This window comes from Trichechus manatus, unplaced genomic scaffold (assembly GCF_000243295.1).
Source record: "Trichechus manatus latirostris isolate Lorelei unplaced genomic scaffold, TriManLat1.0 scaffold00048, whole genome shotgun sequence".
NCBI classification, from domain to species: Eukaryota; Metazoa; Chordata; class Mammalia; order Sirenia; family Trichechidae; genus Trichechus; species Trichechus manatus.
In genome coordinates, this window is record NW_004443984.1 from 845616 (window position 1) to 868968 (window position 23353).

General features: G+C 37.6%; 1 protein-coding gene across 13 annotated transcripts in view; it reads right to left on the reverse strand.

Moving 5' to 3' along the window:
• EPB41 (erythrocyte membrane protein band 4.1) overlaps positions 1 to 23353 on the reverse strand; it is a 214141-nt gene that overhangs the window by 73801 nt on the left and 116987 nt on the right. For all 13 annotated transcript variants that reach the window (XM_023732039.1, XM_023732041.1, XM_023732038.1 and 10 more), the window contains exons 6-8: positions 17573 to 17648; positions 15185 to 15403; positions 2400 to 2487 (exon numbers count right to left, since the gene is read on the reverse strand). In XM_023732039.1, the coding sequence (XP_023587807.1) occupies positions 2400 to 2487; positions 15185 to 15403; positions 17573 to 17648 (383 nt within the window). The remainder of the gene's footprint in view (positions 1 to 2399; positions 2488 to 15184; positions 15404 to 17572; positions 17649 to 23353) is intronic.

A 23353-nucleotide genomic window follows, 5' to 3' on the forward strand; every position in this document is an offset into this window, starting at 1 on the left:
ACTTGGTCTGATGTACTGATCTTCCCACCATCTACTTTACAGGTTCATAGGCGTTACAGCACCCAGCCCAAAACAACCTAGAGCAACATTTCAAGAAAAAACACTAAAATTCAATGAAATTTTACTAGAAATAATAGAATTTAAATAAGGAAGAGACGTTAAATATCAGATATTCAGGGCTAGGGGAAGCTGTAAAGGTCATTTTAGTCCAATCACCCAATAGATATTGAATTTCCTTTTCTAAATGCTACTACCAAGTGACTATTCAGTTTATCCTGGAAAATCTCCAGAGATAGGGAGCTCACTAACTACTGAGGTGGCCCAATTGGACAATTTGTCAAATTGAGCTGCATAGTAGTATTTCCCTATAATGTCCATTTTACTGGCTCTAGTTTTATATCTTAGAGCTACAGTAAAATCTCCACGTCACACACCAATCCTTTAAATACATGAAGACAGTTACTGTGTCTTCCCTAAACTTTCTCCTCTCAGGACTAAGAATCCCTATTCCTTTGACTGTTCCTCATTGTGCATGGTTTTAGGTCCCCTCATTATGTAGCCTAGTAAGTACCTCTGAATACGTCTCACATCACCCTTTCAACCCTGTCTCTCACAATCCCTCAACCTCCCTAGCCATTTTAGTAGCCGAAGATGAGAGAAGTCAAACAACTTGCCTTAAATATTCACACTGTTAGTTTGTATTGGGCAGAACTAGGATTAAAGCGTGTTCCCAACTCCCTAACCCATTGGTTCTCAAATGAGTCACTGTGGTTCATTCTGTGTGTATAAGAAACACCTGGAGAGTTTATTAAATTACAGATTGCTGGGCCCCAACCCCAGTTTCTGATTCAGTAAGTCTGGGGTGGCAGGCCTGAAAATGTGTATTTCTAACAAGTTCTTTATTATTGTGTCGTTGTTGTTAGGTGCCATCAAATTGATTTCTGACTCATAGTGACCCCACGTGACAGAGTAGAACTGTCCCATAGGATTTTCTTGGCTGTGATCTTCACTGAAGTAGATCGCCAGGTCTTTCCCCGGCAGAGCTGCTGGGTAGGTTCGAACTGCCTAACCAAAAAAACCAAACTCATTGTCTTCGAGCCAATTTCAACCTTTTAGGACATAGCGACCTTACAGGACAGAGAAGAACTTCCCCATAGGGTTTCCAGGGCTGTAAATCTTTATGGAAGCAGACTGCTGCACCTTTCTCCAGCGGAGTGGCTGGTGGGTTTGAACCACCCACCTTTTGGTTAGCGGCCGAGTGCTTAACCACTGTGTCACCAGAGCTCCTTCAAACTGCCTAGGTGATTAAAATGCTGCTGGTTCAGAGACCACACACTCAGAACCACTACACTAGGCCAATGGTTCCCAAATTTAGCATGAATAAGAATCATCTGGTATGGTCATTAAATCTAGAGATTCTTTTTTTTTTAATTGTACTTTAGATGAAGGTTTACAGAACAGTTTCTCATTAAACGGTACACATACTGTTTTATGACAGTGGTTAACAACCTCACAACATGTCAACACTGTCCCTTCTCAACCTTGGGTTCCCTATTACCAGCTTTCCTGTCCCCTCCTGCCTTCTAGTCCTTGTCCCTGGACTGTTGTGCCCCATTAGTCTCATTTTGTTTTACAGGGCTGTCTAATCTTCGGCTGAAGGATGAACTTCGGGAGTGACTTCATTACTGAGCTAAAAGGGTGTCCAGGAGCCATACTCTCAGGGTTTCTCCAGTCTCTAACAGACCAGTAAGTCTGGTCTTTTTTCTGTGAGTTAGAATTTTGTTCTACATTTTTCTGCAGCTCTGTCCAGAACCCTCTGTTGTGATCCTGGTCAGAGCAGTCAGTGGTGGTAGCCAGGCATCATCTAGTTGTGCTGGACTCAGTCTGGTGGACGCTGTGGTAGTTGTGGTCCATTAGTCCTTAGGACTAATCTTTCCCTTGTATCTTGTTTTCTTCATTCTCCCTTGCAAATCTGGAGATTCTTAAAGTCTCTTCTCCTCCAAAGTAGTTCGGGAAATCTGGAGAGGAACTCAAGGAATCTGTATACCTAATAAACACCTCAGGTGATTCTGATGTAAGTGATGATGGCTGTGAGACATGACTTGCTGCCACTTGACATTTGCAAATGTAACTGTGTCCAGAGATCCTCACATTTCAGGAAAATATCATTTCTTTAGCTCTAGGGGCTATATTTTTTGATCCTTACAGTGGCTTGGATATAAAACTTCATTCTGATGGTGGAATTGCTAAGAGACTAGATTCAACTGATACACTTAAAAAACCTAAGTGTAGAACTACTATCTCTTTTGAATGTTTTTAAATACTCCAGGTAAAGTTGGTAAGAAGTATTATATGACACAGGTGTGATACATATTAATAAAGGCCAAAGTTATCATTACCTTTGCTCTATGAAGGTCAACTCCATACATAGACAACTTTTTGGCATTCTCAAGAAATTCCAGGTCAGCCTGAGCTGGAGTCATGGACCTTTGAGAGAATAAAAACAATAAACTCTTTCAGTGTCAGTGTTAGCATTCTTGGTAATAACATTTGTATATTCACTGTACTTTATAAAAACACCTAAATATATGCATACCAATATGTATGTAAGATATATTTCATAGTCTTATCACTCTTATCACTCATTACCTGTATCTAAATAATTGAAATATGTCTTAGAAAATGAGATCTTGGAGAAACAAAAAGTCACCAAAAAACTATCTGGAAAAAAGAACCCATATTTTAAAAAAGTCCTATTAAACAATTTCCTTAAAGCTGCTTCCTTCCTCTCCCATCAGTTCTGCCCCTCCCTCTTCTCAGCCTTCTTCTCCAACATACATAAACTCCTCCCACTAATTTTTCTTGCCAAGGGGATAACCAAATTAAATCCTCGGAGGGCATGGTATAATTTACAATATCCTCTTAGCTGCCTTTTTCTCTCCATAACCCTGAATTGAGTTATTATGGAAATTAAACAGGGGGCAGCTGAAGTTACTTAACTAGGATCGCTTATTGGGGGCAGGCTTGATGAAAAGAAAATTTCTGGTAACAGATGGTGTCCTGCCCACTGATCTAAACAAAACAATTTGGTTAATAGAAGCACGCATATAATGGGGCTGCTTTCTCTGTTACTAAGATGTCTTCATTACCAGGCGCATAATGAATTAGATTTGTTTGAAAACAATCAGTCTCACTGTCTAAACATTCACTGTTATGATCCTTCTTTCTTCTTTATAAGCTTCCTCTCTTTTGAAAAGTGCTTATGAGCTGTTATGCTGAGCTTTCAAGATGAAAATATACGTCTAGTGCAGCATAATTCAGACCAACCAAATATAACTTCATAGTAACAATAATACAGCCACATCCCCAAAGAAAAACCATGTAAATGTCTGTTTCCCATAGGATGCCTCAAACTATATGAAGCAGCAGTGCCTCTTCATTTAACAATGAAAAATCACTTCCAAGCGCATCTGTCTTTACCCTCATTAAAAAGAACAAAGTGTTTCTTGGGACCAAAAAAAAAAAAAAACTCGAGAGGCTGAAGATTTGTTAATGACTCAACCTCTCTCAATAAACTTCTTTCACAATCTCTAAAGCATCATACCTTAATTTTATTCATTAATGGACTTGAAACTGAAGATGAAAAAAAAAAGAGAATGGGAAAATTAACCTAAATGGAAGTCTGTAAATTCAATCATTAAAAACATCTCAGGCAAGTTTTATTGTTGTTGTTATTTCATATAAATTGTACACTATTCTAGTTAAGGTTACGCTCAGCTATTTTATGCTTTTTGTTGTTGTTAGTATTATCGATGAGATGAATTTTAGGATTTCAAAGTTGGAATGGAGATTGAAGATTACAGAGTTCAACACTTTCTTTCATTTTGCTGATGAAGAAACTGCAGCCCTGAGGGATCACAAGATCACCAGCAGGTTATAACTCCTAGTTTAAGGCAGCATGCTTAAATCAGGACTCAAATCACATCACTCAGGCTGGAATCCTGGTTCCTGTACTTGGAGAGTGGTGGTTTTCAATCTCTTAGCTATAAAGTAAGAATCATAATGATACATACTTCTAGAGACTTAAAAAAAAACTCTTTGCCATCAAGTAGATTGCAACTCATAGTGACCCTATAGAACAGAGCAGAACTGCCCTGAAGGGATTCCAAGGCTGGAATTCCAACTGACGACCTTTCTGGTTAGCAGCCTGAGCTCTTAACCAGTTCACCACTAGGGCTCCTTCCAGAGACTAGGATAGGCATTCTTTTTTGTCTTTGTCTTTGCTGAATGAATGAATATGACTATTAGGACCAAATGAGATAATGGCTGTAAAATTGCTTTGTAAATTATAAATGTTTGTTATTATTGCAATCTTGGTTTTCTGATAGTCCAGTGGTCTCTAAACACAGCTCATAAAGAGAAAATAATTTCCATCACTTGAGTTGGAAACAAATTTTGAAATAGTAAATGAAGCAATTATGATAAAATTTCTCATTTCTCCAACCCTACTTACCATCAAAGAAACAGAAGGGACATTAGCAGGTCAATCAATTTAAAAACAGATTTTAATTTCAAACTATATAAATGCTTCCATAAATAAGCATGCCTTAAAACTGTATTAATGGCAGGTGGTAAAAAGAGATCTTTAACTTTAAAGCTATGGCTTTCTGTTAGTTGAAAATAATATTTATATTTGAAGATTGGCTGATGCTTCTTGCATTTTTAAAGTTTAATACAGTAAAATCTGTGAAAGCTGGAACGTATATAAAGTGGAAACCTGTTAGAGAAGGAAAACTCAAATACTTTCCACTAACAGAGTGATAGAAAAGTGGTAAGTCTGCACCCTGTTAAAGGTGGAAAACTTGTGAGACCCGGAAAAACACAGCAGTCCCACTGAGTTTCGGCTCTCCCAGGTTTCAGTGTAATTTAAAAATTTTCGAAACACTCTTAAATTTAAAAGTTATGTACAATACAAAGAATTTTTCCTGAACCATTTGAGAATAAGTTGCCTGTCAATATTCTTGTACTGAGGTTAGGTAGGAAACCATCAAAACCAGGAAATTAATATTGATAACATTGTTGTTAGGTTCCATTGGCTCCGACTCATAGAGATCCCACATATGACAGAACGAAACGTTGCCTGGTCCTGTGCCATCTTCAATTGATTAATTGATACACTGTTGTTGTTGTTAGGTGCCATTGAGTCAGTTCCCATTCATAGCGACCCTACGAACAACAATGAAATACTACCTGGTCCTGCGCCATTGTCACAATTACTGCTATATTTGAGCCCATTGTTGCAGCCACTGTGTCAATCCATCTCGTTGAGGGTCTTCCTCTTTTTCGCTGACTCTTCACTTTACCAAGCATGATGTCCTTGTCCAGGGACTGGTCCCTCCTAATAACATGTCCAAAGTACGGAAACGAAGTCTCGCCATCCTCACTTCTAAGAAGCATTCTGGCTGTACTTCTTCCAAGATAGATGTGTTCATTCTTCTGGTAGTCCATTGTGTATTCAATATTCTTCACCAATACCATAATTCAAAGGCATCAATTCTTCTTTGGTCTTCCTTATTCATTGTCCAGCTTTTCCATGCATATGAGGCGACTGAAAATACCATGGCTTGGGTCACGCACACCTTAGTCCTCAAAGTGACATCTTTGCTTTTTAACAATGTAAAGAGGTCTTTTTTAATGATTATTTTCCTTGTACAATTTTCTTTTTCTATTGTGCTTTAGGTGAAAGTTTACAGAGCAAATTATTTTTTCATTAAACAATTAATACACAAATAGTTTTGTGACATTGGTTGCCAACCCCGTGATGTGTCAACACTCTCCCCTTCTCGACCTAGGGTTCCCTATTTCCATTTGTCCAATTTTCCTGCCCTTCCTGTCTTCTGGTCTTTGTTTTTGGGCTGGTGTGCCCATTTAGTTTCATATACATGGTTATAAAGAGGCATTTGCAGCAGATTTGCCCATCTGATTTCTTGACTGCTGCTTCCACGGGCATTGATTGTGGATCCAAGTAAAATGAAATCCTTGACAACTTCAGTATTTTCTCCGTTTATCATGATGTTGCTTATTGGTCCAGTTGTGAGGATTTTTGTTTTCTTTATGTTGAGGTGCAATCCCTGCTGAAGGCTGTAGTCTTTGATTTTCATCAGTAAGTGCTTCAAGTCCTCTTCACTTTCAGCAAGCAAGGTGGTATCATCTGTATATCACAGGTTGTTAATGAGTCTTCCTCCAATCCTGATGCCCCATTCTTCTTGATACAGCCCAGCTTCTCTGATTATTTGTGTAAGTATGGTGAAAGGATACAACCCTGATGAACACCTTTCCTGACTTTAAACCACACAGTATCCCCTTGTTCTGTTCAAACTGCCTTTTGGTCTATGTACATGAGCACAGTTAAGTGTTCTGGAATTCCCATTCTTTGTAATGTTAGCCGTAATTTGTTATGATCCACACAGTCGAATGCCTTTGATAGTCAATAGAACACAGGTAAACGTCTTTCTGGTATTCTCTGCTTTGAGCCAAGATCCATGGATACATTACTGCTGTCTAATCCTCTAATCCTTCCATCTAATCCTCAGACTCCATTTGTTCCAAAAATGTTCTTTATAGCAGAAGGATTGACACAGTGGCTGCAGCAATGGCCTTAAGCATGGCAGCGATTGTGAGGATGGCGCAGGACTGGGCAGTGTTTTGTTCTGTTGTACACAGGGTCGCTATGAGTTGGAACCGACTTGATGGCACTTAAGAACACAACAACATAGCAGAAGGATCCAATTTAGCATTATGAGTTGCATTTAGTTCATGTCTCTTTAGTCTCCTTCAACCTGGAACAGGTCTTTCATCTTTGACTTTCATGACCTTGACCTTTTGAAGATTACAGGCCAGTTGTTCTACAGAATGTCCCTCAATTTGAGCCTATCTGATGTTTCCCCATGAATCGATTCAGGTTATGCTTCTTTGACAGGAATATCACAGAAGTGGTACTGTGTTCTCACTGCATCCTATCAGATGGTACATGTTTTCAATTTGTCTCATCACCGATTCATGTTCACTTTGATCACTGATGTCTGCCAGACTTCTCTGTGAAGTTACTCTTTACTTCTTTGTAATTAGTAAGAATTCTGTGGGAATGTATTTTGAAACCTTTTAAATATCCTATTCCTTATCAAACTTTCAATTTATTCATTTACTTGTTTATATCAGTATGGACCCATGAATTCTCACTTTATTCAATATGATATAATAAATTATTTTCCTTATTTATTTTAAAGCTTAAATTGCCCCAGATTTGGTCAGTGGGAGCTTCTTCAAGCTGGATTCTATGTCCTTTTGACAATTTCCCATCATTCTTTGAGAATCTCATTGCTTTCTGGCATAAGATGTTCCAGGATCATCTGTATGTTCCTGTTCTCAGTCCTGGAATCAGACATTTCTTCAAGGAGCCCTGGTTCCTTTCAGTGGAGAATGAAACTGAGAACCTAAGAGATGGGCACATAAATTGCTATTGAGTGCTGCTGTTTCCAGGTTCTCTCAGTGTACAGTTAGGCTACACACACACACACACACACACACACACACACACACACACACATTTACCTATTTACATCTCTATCTATGTATCAATGTCTGTATCTACCTAATCTACTTAACTACCTATCTACTCTAAACCATGAATTCACATTGAAACCTCCAATTTTAACCAAACACCACAGGGTTCATTTTAGTTTCTCCCTTTCCGTATTTGTATCTCCCTTTATTGAGTGAGAAACCTGGCTTCCATTATCCTCAATATATGGATTAATTTGATCAATCCTTCTGTATACAACCAATCTTTGGTTATAGCAGCTGATCCCTCTTCCATGTGAATGCCCTTCTTACCCACTTTTGCTCTGACCCTGATGCCAGGTAACCTGTCTACATGAATGCCCTCCTCATCCTGCTTGGACTCTGAATCCCCCATGCTGGGCTACTGTCCAACACATGAATGCCTTCCTTACCTCACTCAGGTTCTGACTGTCCATGTCAGGCACCCCTTCCATGGACATCTTCTTTACCCTGCTCAGGTTTTGAAATCCTGCATGAGATGCCATCTCATGTAGATGCCCTCCATGCCCCACACAGACCCTACCTCCAAGTGGATTGTATGATCTTCTCACTCTACTCGGCCTCTGATCCATGTCACAAGGTACACTACAGATGAACTTCCTCTTCATTCTGTTTGGGCTGATTCCTCATGCCAGGCTGCCCCACACCCCATGGACAATCTCCTCACCCTGCTTGTTGTGTTGTTGCTGTTAAGTGCCATTGAGTCGGTTCTGACTCATAGCGACCATATAGGATAGAGTAGAACTGCCCCATAGGGTTTACAAGAAGTGGCTGGTGGATTTGAACTGATGACCTTTTGGTTAGCAGCCGAGCTCTTAACCACTACGCCACCATGGATCCAAGTAGATCACCAGGCCTTTCTTTCAAGGGAGGTGCATCTGGGTAGACTGGAACTTCCAACCTTTTGGTTAGCAGCTGAGTGCTTTAACCATTTAACCACCCAGGAACTCCTTCACCCTGCTTAGGCCCCAATATCTCAAGACAGATAGCCCCTCTGCATGGATACCGTGCTCTGCCCACCTAACAGTTTTAGAATAGACTTGTTTCAGGAAGCTTCACCTTAATCATATGCATTCATTGTATCAAATTTGGTGCCACCAGGGCTCCATTAACAGCATAGAAGGAAGAAAATCTCCTATAATCCTACCACCAACAGGCATCTATGCATGTAAATACAACACATATTTTACAAACTTGAAATGTAAATTATTTTCAACTTAAAAGTTTAAAGATCAAAGTGTTTCCTAAAATCTCTAAGAACTCTGAAAGTAACAACAAACCAGCTCTGGGAAGAGACTGTTGTTAGTTACCATCAAGTCGGCTCCGACTCATGGCGTCCTTGTGTATAAAGGAATGAAACACTGCCCAGTCCTGCACCATCTTCATGATCATTGTATATTTGAGTCCATTGTTGTGGCTATAAGAAGAGATTAATGCTTCTAAACCATTAAGGGTACTGTACTGAATTTATTCAATAACACCTAATAACTTACTAATAAGTACAACAGCTTCCAAAAGTACCTTACCAGGGAGCTTTGGCACTGGTTAACTCTTGCTCATTAAAAAGAGAAATTATAACAGCCAGAATAACAATGTGTTTAATTATTTCTGAGCAAGTGAGGTCAGGATAGTGCCATTCAACGAGTTCCAGTACTATATGACAGACTTTTAATAGTGCTTGTTACATCTCCTAATTAAGGACTATGATTTCAAATAATCAAGTGGGGGCTAACTGATAAGTTTACATCCTTCCTAGTATCCATAAATGGAGGGCAATTAATTTTAAAGCTTGATTTGCTACGATAAAGTGTTAATTATAGCATAAAAGTCATTGTCTGGGCAAAGGGACACTACTAAGGGCTCCATTTACATAAGCTATCTTCTATTTGTCTGGGGAGCAAGGTGGTATTTGTATTTTTCAATGCATAATAAAATGCTTCTGCCTCAGCAGAAATTTCTATGAATTAGTTATATTACCATGTTACCGGACATAATTAAGTATCGTTTGAGTTCCTGTTTGTGAGGACTGTCAATCTTTCTAAAAAGGAGTAAGTAAATGTGAAGATGCCAGACGTCTAAATTTTCTAGTCATGGAGATCCATTATTGCTCAACTTCTATCCATATATCTAGCAAAACATCAACTGGACCATATCCATCTGCCCTTTCAGGTTGCCTCACCTGTTTTGGTTTAAATTCTGTTAAGTTCCAAAGAGTGGTTTTCCAAACCCAGACCCACATTCATAACTTGTAAAATGTGGATAAGAATTATTATTATCGTAGCGAATATGTGTAGCGAATATGTGAACTCTAACTATATGCCAGTCATTGTGCTAAGCACTTTACATGAATTTTCTGATTTAATAATCACAAAATTCAAATTACCACCCTCAGTTTTCAGAAGAGAAAACTGAAGCTTAGAGAGCTTAAGTAACTTGCTAAGAGTCATACAGCTAATGAGGAATGGAATCTGAACTCAAAGTAAGGGAGGCTGACTCCACAGTCCATGCTTTAGACTATTGTGCCCTATTGCCTAGCTCACTGGTTCTCAAACTTTTTGGCCTCAGGACTCCTTTACTCTCTAAACAATTATTGCCAACTCCAATGAGTTTTTCTTTATGTAGGTTATATCTATCAATATTTAACAAATTAGAAATTAAAACGGAGAAATTTAAAAATATTAATTCTGTAAAAAATAACAATAATAAACCTATTACATTTTAAGAAGAAAAACATATTTTTCTTTTTTTTTATTGTACTTTAGATGAAGGTTTACAGAGCAAATTAATTTCTCACTAAACAATTAATACACATATTGTTTTGTGACGTTGGTTGTCAACCCCACGACATGTCAACGCTCTCCCCCCTCAACCTTGGGTTCCCCATTACCAGCTTTCCTGTCCTCTCCTGCCTTCTTGTCCCTGCCCGAGCTGGTTTTGTTTTATTGGGCTGTCTAATCTTTGGCTGAAGGGTGAACCTCAGGAGTGACTTTAATGCTGAGTTAAAAGGGTGTTCAAGGGCCATACTCTCGGGGTTTCTCCAGTCTCTGTCAGCCTAGTAAGTCTGGTCTTTTTTCATGAGTTAGAATTTTGTTCTACATTTATCTTCAGCTCTGTCCAGGACCCTCTATTGTGATCCCTATCAGAGCAGTTGGTGGTGGTAGCCGGGCACCATCTAGTTGTGCTAGACTCAGTCTGGTGGAGGCTGTGGTAGTTGTAGTCCATTAGTCCTTTGGACTAATCTTTCCCTTGTCTCTTTGGTTTTCTTCATTTTCCCTTGCTCCAGATGGAATGGGACCAGTGGAATATCTTAGATGGCTGCTCACAAGCTTTTAAGACCCCAGACGCTACTCACCAAAGTAGGATGTAGAACATTTTCTTTATAAATTACGTGATGCCAATTGAGCTATATGTCCCCCAAGACCATGGTCCCCAGCCCTCAGCCCAGTCCCTCATGGAGTTTGGATGTGTCTGTGAAGCTTCCATGATCTTATGCTGACTTCTCCAGAATTGTGTACTGTCCTACCCTTCACCAAAGTTACCACTTATCTATTGCCTAGTTAGCGCAGAAAAACATTTTTTTTGCAAAAAAATAACAATATTTTCCCCCAAAAAATGTAGTGAGAAAAATAGCATTGTTTTATATACTTGCAAATCTCTTTATTGTCTGGCTTAATAGAAGACAGCTAGGTTCTCATATCTGCTTCTACAGTCTGTTGTGATATGCTGATTTGTGAGTAGAGTATGAAGAAAATTTGATTTCATACAGTTATGTAGTTGGAAAAGGAAGGATTGATAATTAAGAATACTGCTGCACCAAAACTCAACAAGGACAGTTTTGTAAAGGTTAGTTGCAATGTGAAATCTGAAAAAAATCAATGAACTTTTTGTACTCTGTTACATTTAAATCCACACATCTATCTTGCATTTTGAATAGATCTTCTCCCCATGCATTATTTTGTAACATCATGCATTCTATATCTGGAAAAATACTGGCTCACTGAGCTATGCGGGTATTTGAAATATTGACACATTTCATTATACAATATTAAAAAAACACACTTATTAATATCACCAGCAATGTTATTAGAAGTCTTTAAGTATTCGGAAGCTATCAAGATCATGGTGGCACTTGACATGATCTTGAAAGACTGAATTTTATCATTGACAACAGACACTGTCAGTGGTTTCCTTCAAGTAGTGGTCACTTCATTCATTTTCATCAAAATGTCTACCAAAAACTAAGTCGGAATAACAATGGTTTGTGCGTCATTTTTTAAAGTAAAAATGGTGTTCCATCAAAAAAAGTGGTTACTTCAGCTGACATTCAACTGCACAAGTGCTGTTCCTCAAGGCAACTATTACTTCAATATGCAGCAAAAATGCTTTATATGTGCTTCCCATTTAATCACACAGAATATTAAATAGAAATGTATTCAAGACTTAATAAAATTAACAATTTTTACTGTTTCATTAAAGAAATTCTTACGTGAACTGGACTTTAACTTCAACTGCATGTTGATGAAAAATATGCAACTAGTACAGTTTGATGCCACTGCCTTGATTTGTGTTCCACCCATTTAACATCTTATATGAACATAATTTTAACTACATGAGCCCCTTGAAGGAATCTTGACGGCTCCCAGGGGTCTATGGACCACACTTTGAGAAACACTGGCCTAGCTCAACGCGTGGTTATGAAGATTAAATGTGATACTTTACATAAAGCGCTCAGCATGGTATCTGACACATAATAATAGATAAACAATAATTAGCTGCTTATAATTATGATGATGATTATGAAGTAATACTATAAAGGAGAGTCAAGCGTTGGAAGCCAGTTAAGACTATATGAAGTCCTCTCAAATATGAAATTCTGTTATGATCAAATAACCATTAAAAAATTCATCAGAGTTAAAAGGGTGGCCGGGGGCCATACTCTCTGGGTTTCTCCAGTCTCTGTTAGACCAGTAAGTCTGGTCTTTTTTTGTGTGACCCTTTTAACTCAGAACTGAAGTCACTTCTAAGGTTTACCCTTCAGCCAAAGATTAGACAGTCGTATAAGAAACAAACAATAACACATGTAGTTCAACCATGTACACAAGACCAAATGGGCACACCAGCCCAGGGGCAAGGTCAAGAAGGCAGGAAGGGACAGGAAAGCTGGATGAATGGAACCGGGGAACCCAAGGTCGAGAAGGGGAGAGTGCTGACATAGTGGTGTTGACAACCAATGTCACAAAACAATATGTGTATTAACTGTTTAATGAGAAACTAATTCGCTCTGTAAATTTTTACCTAAAGCACAATTTTAAAAAAATTGTCATCAGAGTTACATTTAAGGTATCAATCATAATCTGGCATCACTTGTTTAATTAATAACTATTTTCTGCTGTTACACTATATGGCAGCAGTAAAATACTTTCTTTTACTGTTTTACTGATTGTCCAAAGATGATACTACTACTAATAAAAATTATTAGAAGTAAAAAGAACATTCCCCTACAATTCTGCCATTGCAACAAATCAAATTATTTTCACTGATTTTTTCATTCCACTACTTTCTTTTGTGTGTGTGTCTATAAATAAAAAAAAAATCATAATCAGAGTAGAAGTAGAAGTATTTTTAAAAGTATCCAAAGACAATACAACATCCTTAAGTTACAATTATCAACAAATTGAAAATGGTGTATTTAGAAGCCCCAGACATCAGTGCATTGGGATGTATAGGCCCCAACTTGAAAAGCAAATCATAGCAATTCTCTTTGGAAATAATGTGATCCCATGAGAGTTGAATGATTCTTTTAAGACTACTGTTATGTAGGTTGTAGACTTTAAAGTAGCTCTTATTTTGGTTCTCATGAGTGAGGTACCTAAACCTACAGGGGCAATAAGGCATCCAGAATTGAGGCACCTTGAGTTAAAGCTCTCTTATTTGAAGTATCCCAATCCATGCAGTCCTATTGGAACCACCTCAAAGAAAAAAGGATGGCTCAACAGCTAGACAGAACATTTGTTACTCCCATAGCAAGCCTACCAAGACCACTTTTTGTATTTCTCTTTGAGCAGTGTGACCCTTTGGAGTTTGGTAACCTAATGTATGCTAACCTAACAGGGTACTAACTCACACCCAATATCAAACATTCACATTAATAAGTTAAGGCAGCTTGTAAAATTTAGCTATTAATTGTAACGTGTCACTCAATTAACAATTGGGATGTTTGGTAGGAAGAAACATTATTCTGGCACTTTAGTACTAGCTAACATTACTGAATCTTTACTATGTGCAGGACATGTATTAAGTGTTTTACATATAATACCTTTTCTAATCCTAGCTATCACCCTGTTGCTCTGAGGTAATGGTCGCCAACGCACATATAAGGAGCATGAGGCTCAGAAAAGTGAACTATCAAGGTCACAAGTGGAGCTAGGATTTCAACCCAGCTCAGTGTGACTATTAGCCCTTGCTCTTAATCACTGTGTTATGATACCTCCCAACCTTACTAACTGTTTCTGTGAACAAAGCAGAATAGCCAATAAATTTAATAAACTGGATAATTTGGATGAATTAATGACTACTGAATTGTTGGCCACTCATCTATCCCCCAACATTCTGAACATTTTCAGTTTGTTCTGTGGAGTCAGCCTGAATAAACGAAGCTCACTGGGGAAGCAGGAAGCAGGGCAGAGTTACCAGGACAAATGAAGAGAACAAATGTCTTCCTACCTCTCCCTTTGAAACAGCCTGAAGTATTGATTATCATGTCAGTACATTAACAATGCTTTTCCTCTGATGCAATGGGCTCCTAAACTCTTTTTGAATCCTAGACCCCTTTCAGAATCTGAGGAAAGCACATTTCCCAGGAGAAATGCACATTGTCCCATATTCACATAAAGACTTTTAAAAATATCTTCAGGAATTTCATGGGCTGTCTAAAACCCATCCACAGGTAAATGGATTCCTAATTAAGAACCCTTGCTCTAATGATCTCAAGGCACCTAAGAGAGTACAAAACCAAAAAACCAGTTTCTGTCAAGCTGATTCTGACTCATGGTGACCCTATGTGCATCAGAGTAGAACTGTGCTCCACAGGTTTTCAATGGCTGATTTTTTGGAAGTGGATCACCAGGCTTTTCTTCTGAGGGACCTCTGGGTAGACTCAAACTGCCAACCTTTCATTTAACAGCCAATTGCATTAACTGTTTGCACTACTCAGGGACTCTAATATAGTATAAGAAGATTAAAATCTGGGGGAAAAATATGGCAATAATAATAATAGCTACCATTTATGGAGCACCTACTATGTGCCAAGCACTGTGCTAAGTGCTTTATATATATTACCTCATTTAGTTTTCAACCTACAGCATAACTCCCATTACTCAGACAAGAAAACTGAGGTTCAGAGGGTTTAAATAACTTGCCCAAAGTCAAACAGTAGAGGAAACTGAACTCAGGTTGACTTTACCACATCATGCTCCCTCTAAGGCAAAGACTGAATCAATACCAGGTCAAGGGTTTAAATTTATTGTCAAAATAAACACAGAACAAACCCTGGAGCCATATTCACCTGTATGATTTATGCAGTTCCATGACCTTCTCTTCAAGTTCCTTGGTCTGATTTGGAGCCAATTTAAAATCACTAACATAATCCGCACCATGGAGTTCTTGGTCATAGTCTCCCAGCTCAGACTGGATGGTATAAGAACCCAACAATGCTAAGGTAGCAAAGGAACAGGGCAGACGTCCTGCAACTATGTCCTGCCGAAGCTGAAGACACAAATAATATCTACAGCCAAAAGAGAAAAGATGTTACCATGTCAGCAACAACAATAACAACATGTGTAAGAGAAAAAGGAAGAAAAGAGGGAAACGAGAGAAGGAAGTAGAGGGGGAAAAAAGGAAAGAGAGATTAAAAAATGATACTAAGTAAATATAAAATACTAACAATCGTTAAATCTAGGTGGTGGGTATATAGCTGTTTACTGCATTTCTTCCTTTCTGTATATTTGAAATTTTTCCATATAAAAAGTTAAAAAAAAACTATAACTATGTTGAACTCTGTAACAAAAAAGTAGTTTAGAAAGAAAAGAGGAAAAATTAAGAAAAGTCTGAAGGAGGTAAAGAAATTAGTATTTTAATACATAGCGTATAAAGTACCATATATACATAAATTATCTCATCTAATCTTCACAACAAATTTGTGAGGTGGATATCACTGTCAGACAATAAATGAGAAGGCAGCCTCAGAGGCTTAGCTTGCTCAATATCAGACAGTAATAAAAGCTGTTTGGCTCCAAAAGTAGGCTCTTTTTTGTCTATCACACTGCTTTGCCAAATGTGCAGATATCATCCGTCATATACAAAGATGATATTATTGACTCATATGCACTGGATATGGGCATTTGGGGTATTTTCCTCCAAGATGGGCTAAGTTGCAGGCAGCGTTCTACACATTATCATCAGCCACTTTGTAAGCGTAATTCTACCTATGTGCTTAACTGTTCAGACTGGGGTTAGAACAGCTCGGTTCAACAAACATCAACTGAATGCCTCAACTGTATAATAGACACTTCTCTGTCAGAACGTTCACACGTATGACCCTGGCCTCCTTAGCACTTGTTCTAACTGACGGAGTTGACCAGTTCAGACTGTTTTACCAGTCAAGAAAGTTGGGAAGTGTGATTAAACTGACAATTCTCTATTAATTAGAATCATAGCCTTCTTTAACCATAGTGAGATGTTGAATAATATATGCATTAACAATATTTTTTGCTATCTATAATTAGTTACTATATACATTTTTTTTTTTTTTAAAAGAGCAGTGCCACACAAGTCACAAGAATCTTAAACTCCTCTAAAACATTGGTTATTTTCAAAGATTTGGGGGGATTTGTTTTGTTTTATACATAATAAATCTGGATGAAGAAAGAAGAGTAAGTAGTAACACTAAGAGACAAATATGTCATGAAAAGGAAATAACCAAAATAATTTTTTTAAGCAGACATATTGTATCTCAACTTCAAGAATGTACTAAGGATGACTAGACAACGAGTAATAATTTTAAAAAATGGTATAGACTTTCACAGAACCTAACAATCAGACTTTTTAAGAATTTAGTCAACTCCCTTATTTTAGAGTTATGGAAACCAAAGCCCAGAGACTGTGAATTTGCCCAAAATCTAATAGTTGACAGCAAAATCAGAATTAGAAAGCAAGTTTCTCGACAACTAATGGTTCAACTTAACAAACATTTACCAAGCACCTATTATGTGTAAGGCTCCATGCAAGATGCTATGGGTACAAATATGTAGAGTAGAACTCTTTCTAATATGCTGCTTTTTAATTTTCTTTCTTTCTTTGTTAACATTTTTATAGAATTTTTATAGAAATTTAAAGAATCCCAATAAAGGCCCAATAAAAAACCAGTAGACTTTTATTTAAAGAGTACAAGATTTATCTTATAAATTAAGAAACTAAAAAATTACTGAGGAAGATTCAGTTCATGAGAATCATGTACCTAATTATATACAGGGGAGATAGGAAGAAATAAGAACAATAAAATAGAGATTTTAGCTGTTTTGATCCCTACTTTGAAGTTTCTAGCCTAGGGGAAAGAGTATTAAAAAAAAAAAAGAAAAAAAGCAGCTGGAGCTATTTACTTTACCACTATATTTGTGTCTTTGGAGGGTAGTATGGTTTATAGCAGCCCTGCCCACAGCTTGGCAAAAAACCCAAGATAAGCAGAGCTAATTTCTCTGCCAATTTCTACCAGCAAGTCACAGATACTTGCGGCTTTCAGGCTCACTTATTTGCAAGCCTGCCTTAAAATGACCAGAAACTTTCTATCTTGAGTTAACTACTTAATAGCTTGTCATTTTTTCCAATTCTGCATAGGGAAATTCCCAGAGTTTATGATGATGAAAATTACATATTCAACTACTAATTTATTATTTACCTCGTTATATCTTCTGTTAACTGTGCTGGGTCAGGTGGATAAAACTTTACATTAAATGTGAAATTCCAAGGGAAACCTGTAAAAATAAATACAAAAGAATTTTATCGTTTATGCCTAACTTTCTGATTGTTAGAAGCACATCAAAATATTTTTTGAAAATTTTTTCCGAAATCTTTTAATATTTTAATGATTTGGGAGTAAACTTTTTTTCACCATATGTCTCAAAGAATTGTTCTTTTTTTTTTTTTTTTTTTGTGCTTTAGGTGAAAGTTTACAGAGCAAATTAGTTTCTCATTAAACAGTTAATACACAAATTGCTTTGTGACACTGGTTGCCAACACTATGATGTGTCAACACTCTCCCTTTCTCCACCCTGGGTTCCCTGTTTACTTTCATCCAGTTTTCCTGTCCCTTTCTGCCTTCTCATCTTTGCTTTTGGGCTGGTGTGCCCATTAGTCTCGTATACACGACTGAATCATGAAGCATGATCGTCATGTGTATTATTGTTGGTCCTGTAAAAACCAAAATCAAACCCATTGCCATCGAGTCGCTTCTAACTCATAGCAACTCTATAAGACAGAGTAGAACTGCCCCATAGGGTTTCTAAGGAGTGGTTGGTGATTTCAAACTGTCAACCTTTTGGTAAGCAGGCAAGCTCTTAACCACTGCACCACCAGGCCCTGTATACCTGTCTGATCTTTGGCTGAAGGGTGAACCTCAGGAGGGACTTCAGCACTGAGTTAAAAGGGGGTCAAGGGGCCATACTCTTGGGGTTTCTCCAGTCTCTTTGTCAGACCAGCAAGCCTGGTCTTTTTTTTTTTTGGTGAATTTGAATTTTGTTTTACATTTTTCTCCCGCTCTGTCCAGGACCTTCTATTGTGATCCCTGCCAGAGCAGTCAGTAGAAGTAACTGGACACCATCTAGTTGTTCTGGGCTCAGTCTGGTGGAGGTTGTGATAGTTGTGGTCCATTAGTTCTTTGGACCAATCTTCCCCTTGTGTCTTTGGTTTTCTTCTTTCTCCTTTGCTCCAGCTGGGATGGGACCAGTAGATGTATCTTAGATGGCCAGTGGCAGGCTTTTAAGACCCCAGACGCTACTCACCACAGTTGGATGTAGAACATTTTCTTTATAGATTATGTTATGTCAATTGAGCTAGATGCCCACTGAGACCATGGTCCCCAGCCCTCAGCCCAGTAGCTTGGTCCCTCAGGGAATCTGGATGTGACTGTGAAGCTTCTATGACTTTGCTATGGTCAAGTTGTGTTGATGTAAAACATTATTTTTATTAAAAAATCTAAAAGAAGAAAGTTACTTAGATACCACTTAAGAGTTAGAGGATCTCTCTCATTCTTTTACCTGACCTAATATAATAGTTTTGTTTATAGAGGATTAAAACTACATAGGCAAAGTAATATGAAGGAAACCATCCTATAGGTAACATGTTTGTACGAGTGGTTTTCAAAATGTGATTTATATATACTTTAGGCCCTCAAAGATCATTCATGGATGTTCTCTTTTGGTTTTGGCATTATTTGTTATCTCTCTCAATATTATCTCAAATAAGCAAAATCATTCTTCCCATTAAAAAGGTGAGATTTGGAGATTAGAAATAAGGAGATAAGACAGGTGGCTCTTAGAAACTATAACTCTAATAAAAATATTTTAGATAAGAAAACTACAAGAATCTGATCCCGACACTCATGTATACATGTCATATTTTTGATCCACAATGAAAATCAGATTATGAATAAAGATTAAATGGAAAATGCATTTTAATTTTCCCAGTGGAATGCTATCCCTCAGGGTTTTTCTGCATGTAAACTAACATGACTTTTGGCTTCTCAAAGAGTAAGGCCTGACAGATATCAGCCAGAAATAAGTATGACTGGTTATGATATTAAGAAGTATGATTGGTTATGATACTAAGAGGTGCCATTTTATTCAGTACTTACTGCATGCCAGGCACTATGCTAGCCCTTTTACTTATATTAATTCATTTAATCGTCACAGCAATCCAAGGAGGTAGGTACTACTACTATTAACTTACTTTATATATGGCCTAGGAAAGTACACACCTAGTGAACCCAAGGTTCTCTTATTCCAAAGCCCATGCTTTTCACCAATGAACTCTACCATCCTACTACAAACATCTGTGAGCATTAAAGTTTGTGTCAAACATCACTTTGTGTCTTGTGTCCAGGGTTTCATCTCCAAATACCAATTTTATTTATTTCTTTCCAAATACCAATTTTATTGCTAATAGTTGACAATGATAATATGCAAATTATTAGTGAAGCAGTTTGAATGTCTTAACGAGTGGGTAGTTTTTTTTTTTTTTTAAGTAATATTTTATTGTGCTTTTAATGAAAGTGTACACAACAAATTAGGTTCCCATTTAACAATTTCTATACATATTCTCATTATTTCTAACATTCTCATTATTTCCATTCTGGTTGTTGTTCCATTTCCATTAATTTAGCTTCTGTCCCCTCCCCTCAGCCACCTTCTCTCATCCTTGCTTTAGGGTAAATGTCCACCATTAGGTCTCAGATAAATGATTTTTTAAAAGAGCCCAGTATTCACTGGTGATATTGTTTATTTTATGATCTAATCTGTTATTCAGCCGAGAGGTGACCTCCAGGAGTGGTTTCAGTTCGAAGTTTAGAAAGTATCTCAGGGTGACAGTCTCGGGGGTTCCTCTAGTCTCTACCAGTCCATTAAGTCTGCCTTTTTCAAGAGTTTGAGTTTTGTTCTAGATTTTTCTTCCATTTTATCTGGGGCCATCTATTGTGTCCCTGGTCAGAATGGTCAGTAGTGGTAGCCAGGCACCATCTAGTTCTTCTGGTCTCAGGATAGATGAGGACGTGGTTTGTGTGGGCTATTAGTCCTATAGACTAGCTTCTTTCTTGAGTCTTTGGTTTCCTTCTATTTTGCTCCAGATGAGTAGAGACAATAGTTGTATCTTAGATGGCGACTCACAAGCTTCTAAGACCTCAGACACTACTCACCAAACTAGGGAGTAGAATGTAAGCTTTATAAACTATGTTATGCCTATTGACCAAGTTGTCCCATGAGACTATGGTCCTAAGCCTTCAAACTCAGTAAATCAATCCTGCGAGGTGTTTGGTTATGTCTAGGAAGTATCTATAACTGTGCCCCCTATGTGCTTTATTATACATACGAAGCACACACAAATGTGTACATACATATGCCTATAGATACAACTACTTCACCTGCATTCAGTATTGCCTTTCCCATCGCCAAAAATAATAAGTATCTACTATCTAGAGTGTGGTTCCCACTCCCTCCCTCTCTCATCCCTGGTAACCACCAAAGAATGTTGCTTTCTGTATGTACACCTATTCTTGCCTTTTTATAAAAGGGAGATTATACAATACTTGTTCTTTTGTGATTGACTTATTTCACTTAGCATAATGTCCTCCAGATTCATCTATGTTATGCTTTGAAAACTCATCATTATTCCCTATAGCTGTGTAGTATTCCACTGTATGTATGTACCACAATTTGTTTATCCACTCTTCTATTGGTGGGTACTTTGGTTGTTTCCATCTTTTTGCTATTGTGAATAATGCTGCAGTGAACATAGGTGTGCATATGTCTATTCGTGTCACTTCTGTGAGATCTCTAGGGTATATACCTAGGAATGGGGTTGATGGATCGTAAGGTATCTCTATTTTTAGCTTTTGGAGAAAGCACCATATCATTTTCCATAGTGGTTGTAACATTTTACAATCCCACCAGCAGTGGATAAGGGTTCCAATCTCCCCACAACCTCACCAGCATTTGCTGTTTTCTGTTTTTTTGATCAGTACCATTTTTGCAGGGGTGAGATGTATCTCATTGTAGTTTTGATTTGCATCTCTCTAATAGCTAATGATTAAGAGCATCTTTTCATGTGTTTGTTGGCTGCTTGAATGTCCTGTTTGATGTAGTGTCTGTTCGTCTATGCCCTTTGTCCACTTTTTAATTGGATTATTTATCTTTTTGTTGCTGAGTTGTTGAAGTTTTCTATATATTTTAGAGATTAGACCACTATCAGCTATGCTGTTCCCAAAGATTTTTTCCCAGTCTGTAGGGTCATTTTTTAGTCTTTTGAAAGTCTTTTGATGAGCATAAGTATTTAATTTTTAGGAAGTCACAGTTATCTAATTTGTCTTCTGTTGTTTGTGTATTTGTAGTTGTGTTTGATAAACTATTTCTAAAGAAAATTCGGTCCCACAGTTTTGTCCCTATATTATCTCCCAGGAACTTCATACTTTTAGCCTGAACATTTAGGTCTTTGATACACTTTGAGTTAGTTTTTGTGTATGGTGTAGGTATGGATCCTGTTTTGTTTTTCTGATGAGTGGGTAGTTTTAAGCATACTAAAATATTTACCACAGGGTTCCCTTGGAATTAGTCAATATTTTCCTTCAACATTTGAACTAAAAGGCAAATTCCAGACAATATAACAAAAGTTTCTCAAAGCCTAGCCAGATCCCAATACCTATCACCAACCCACTTCTAATGTTTCATTTCCCAAAAACTGTATATGGCACTTAGATGAGAAAAACAATCCCGTAACTGTTTCTCAAAAAAAAGGCAGGGGCAGTATTTCAATTTGTACTATAAACCAATATTAAAATACCACCTGTTGTTTCACTTTCTGATATGATAAAATCACAACAATCTAGCCATTGTTAATTCATAATTTCCAATGTAGACTTAAAAAGCTGATCTCTATCCCACCTATGAAAATGCATTAGCTAGAGCAAATCAATATTGGAAACAAGATAGCCAAAAGAATGTTTAATATATGTGAATTCAGTGTCTAAGGATTTTAAACAAATTTAGTTATTTTATAAAATGGCAAATTTTTAATGGCAGGAAGAATAGCATTAAGGAAATCAAATTAGCAACAGTTTACGAAGTATGTTCTTTTCTCCTTAAGCTCTGTGTTAAATAACTGATTTTAAAAAAAAGCTTGATAATACCCAGGGTTGGTAGGGAAAACAAGCACCTTCATCCATTGCTGACGGGAGTCTAAATTGGTACAACCTCTATGCAGAATAATTTGACAATATCTATCAAAAGGGAAAATGTATATACCCTTTTACCCAGCAATTTCATTTCTACAAATATATGTAAACATATACTCAAAAGTGGTCAAAATGATATTTGTACAAGGCAATTTTTGTAACAGAAAAAGTCTGGAGATGACTTAAATGTCTTCAACAGCAGGTAAGTTAAATTATAGGTCATCTATATATTGAAAACCAAACCCACTGCCATCTGGTTGCTATGAGTAGGAATCAACTGGGGGCAAACGGATTTATACACTGAAAAGCTAGGTGACCATAAAAAAGAAAGAGGCAGCTCTATATGGAATGATCTCCAACATACAGTGTTAAATGAAAAAATAATCAAGGTGAAGAATAGTGCAAATAGAAAGCTACCATGAAGGTAAACCAAAACCCGTTGCCGTCGAGTCGATTCTGACTCATAGCAACCCTACAGGACAGAGTAGAACTGCCCCTTAGGGTTTCCAAGGAGTGGCTGGTGGATTCAAACTAGCCAACCTTTTGTTTAGCAGCTGAGTTCTTAACCACTGGGCCACCAGGGCTCTGTACCATGAAGGTAGGGAGTAGGAAAAAGTATATATTACTGCTATGATTATATATACATAGAGGAGCCCTGGTGGCGCAGTGGTTAAGTGTTTGGCTGCTAACCAAAAGGTCGGTGGTTTGAACCCACCAGAAACTTTGCAGGAGAAAGATGTG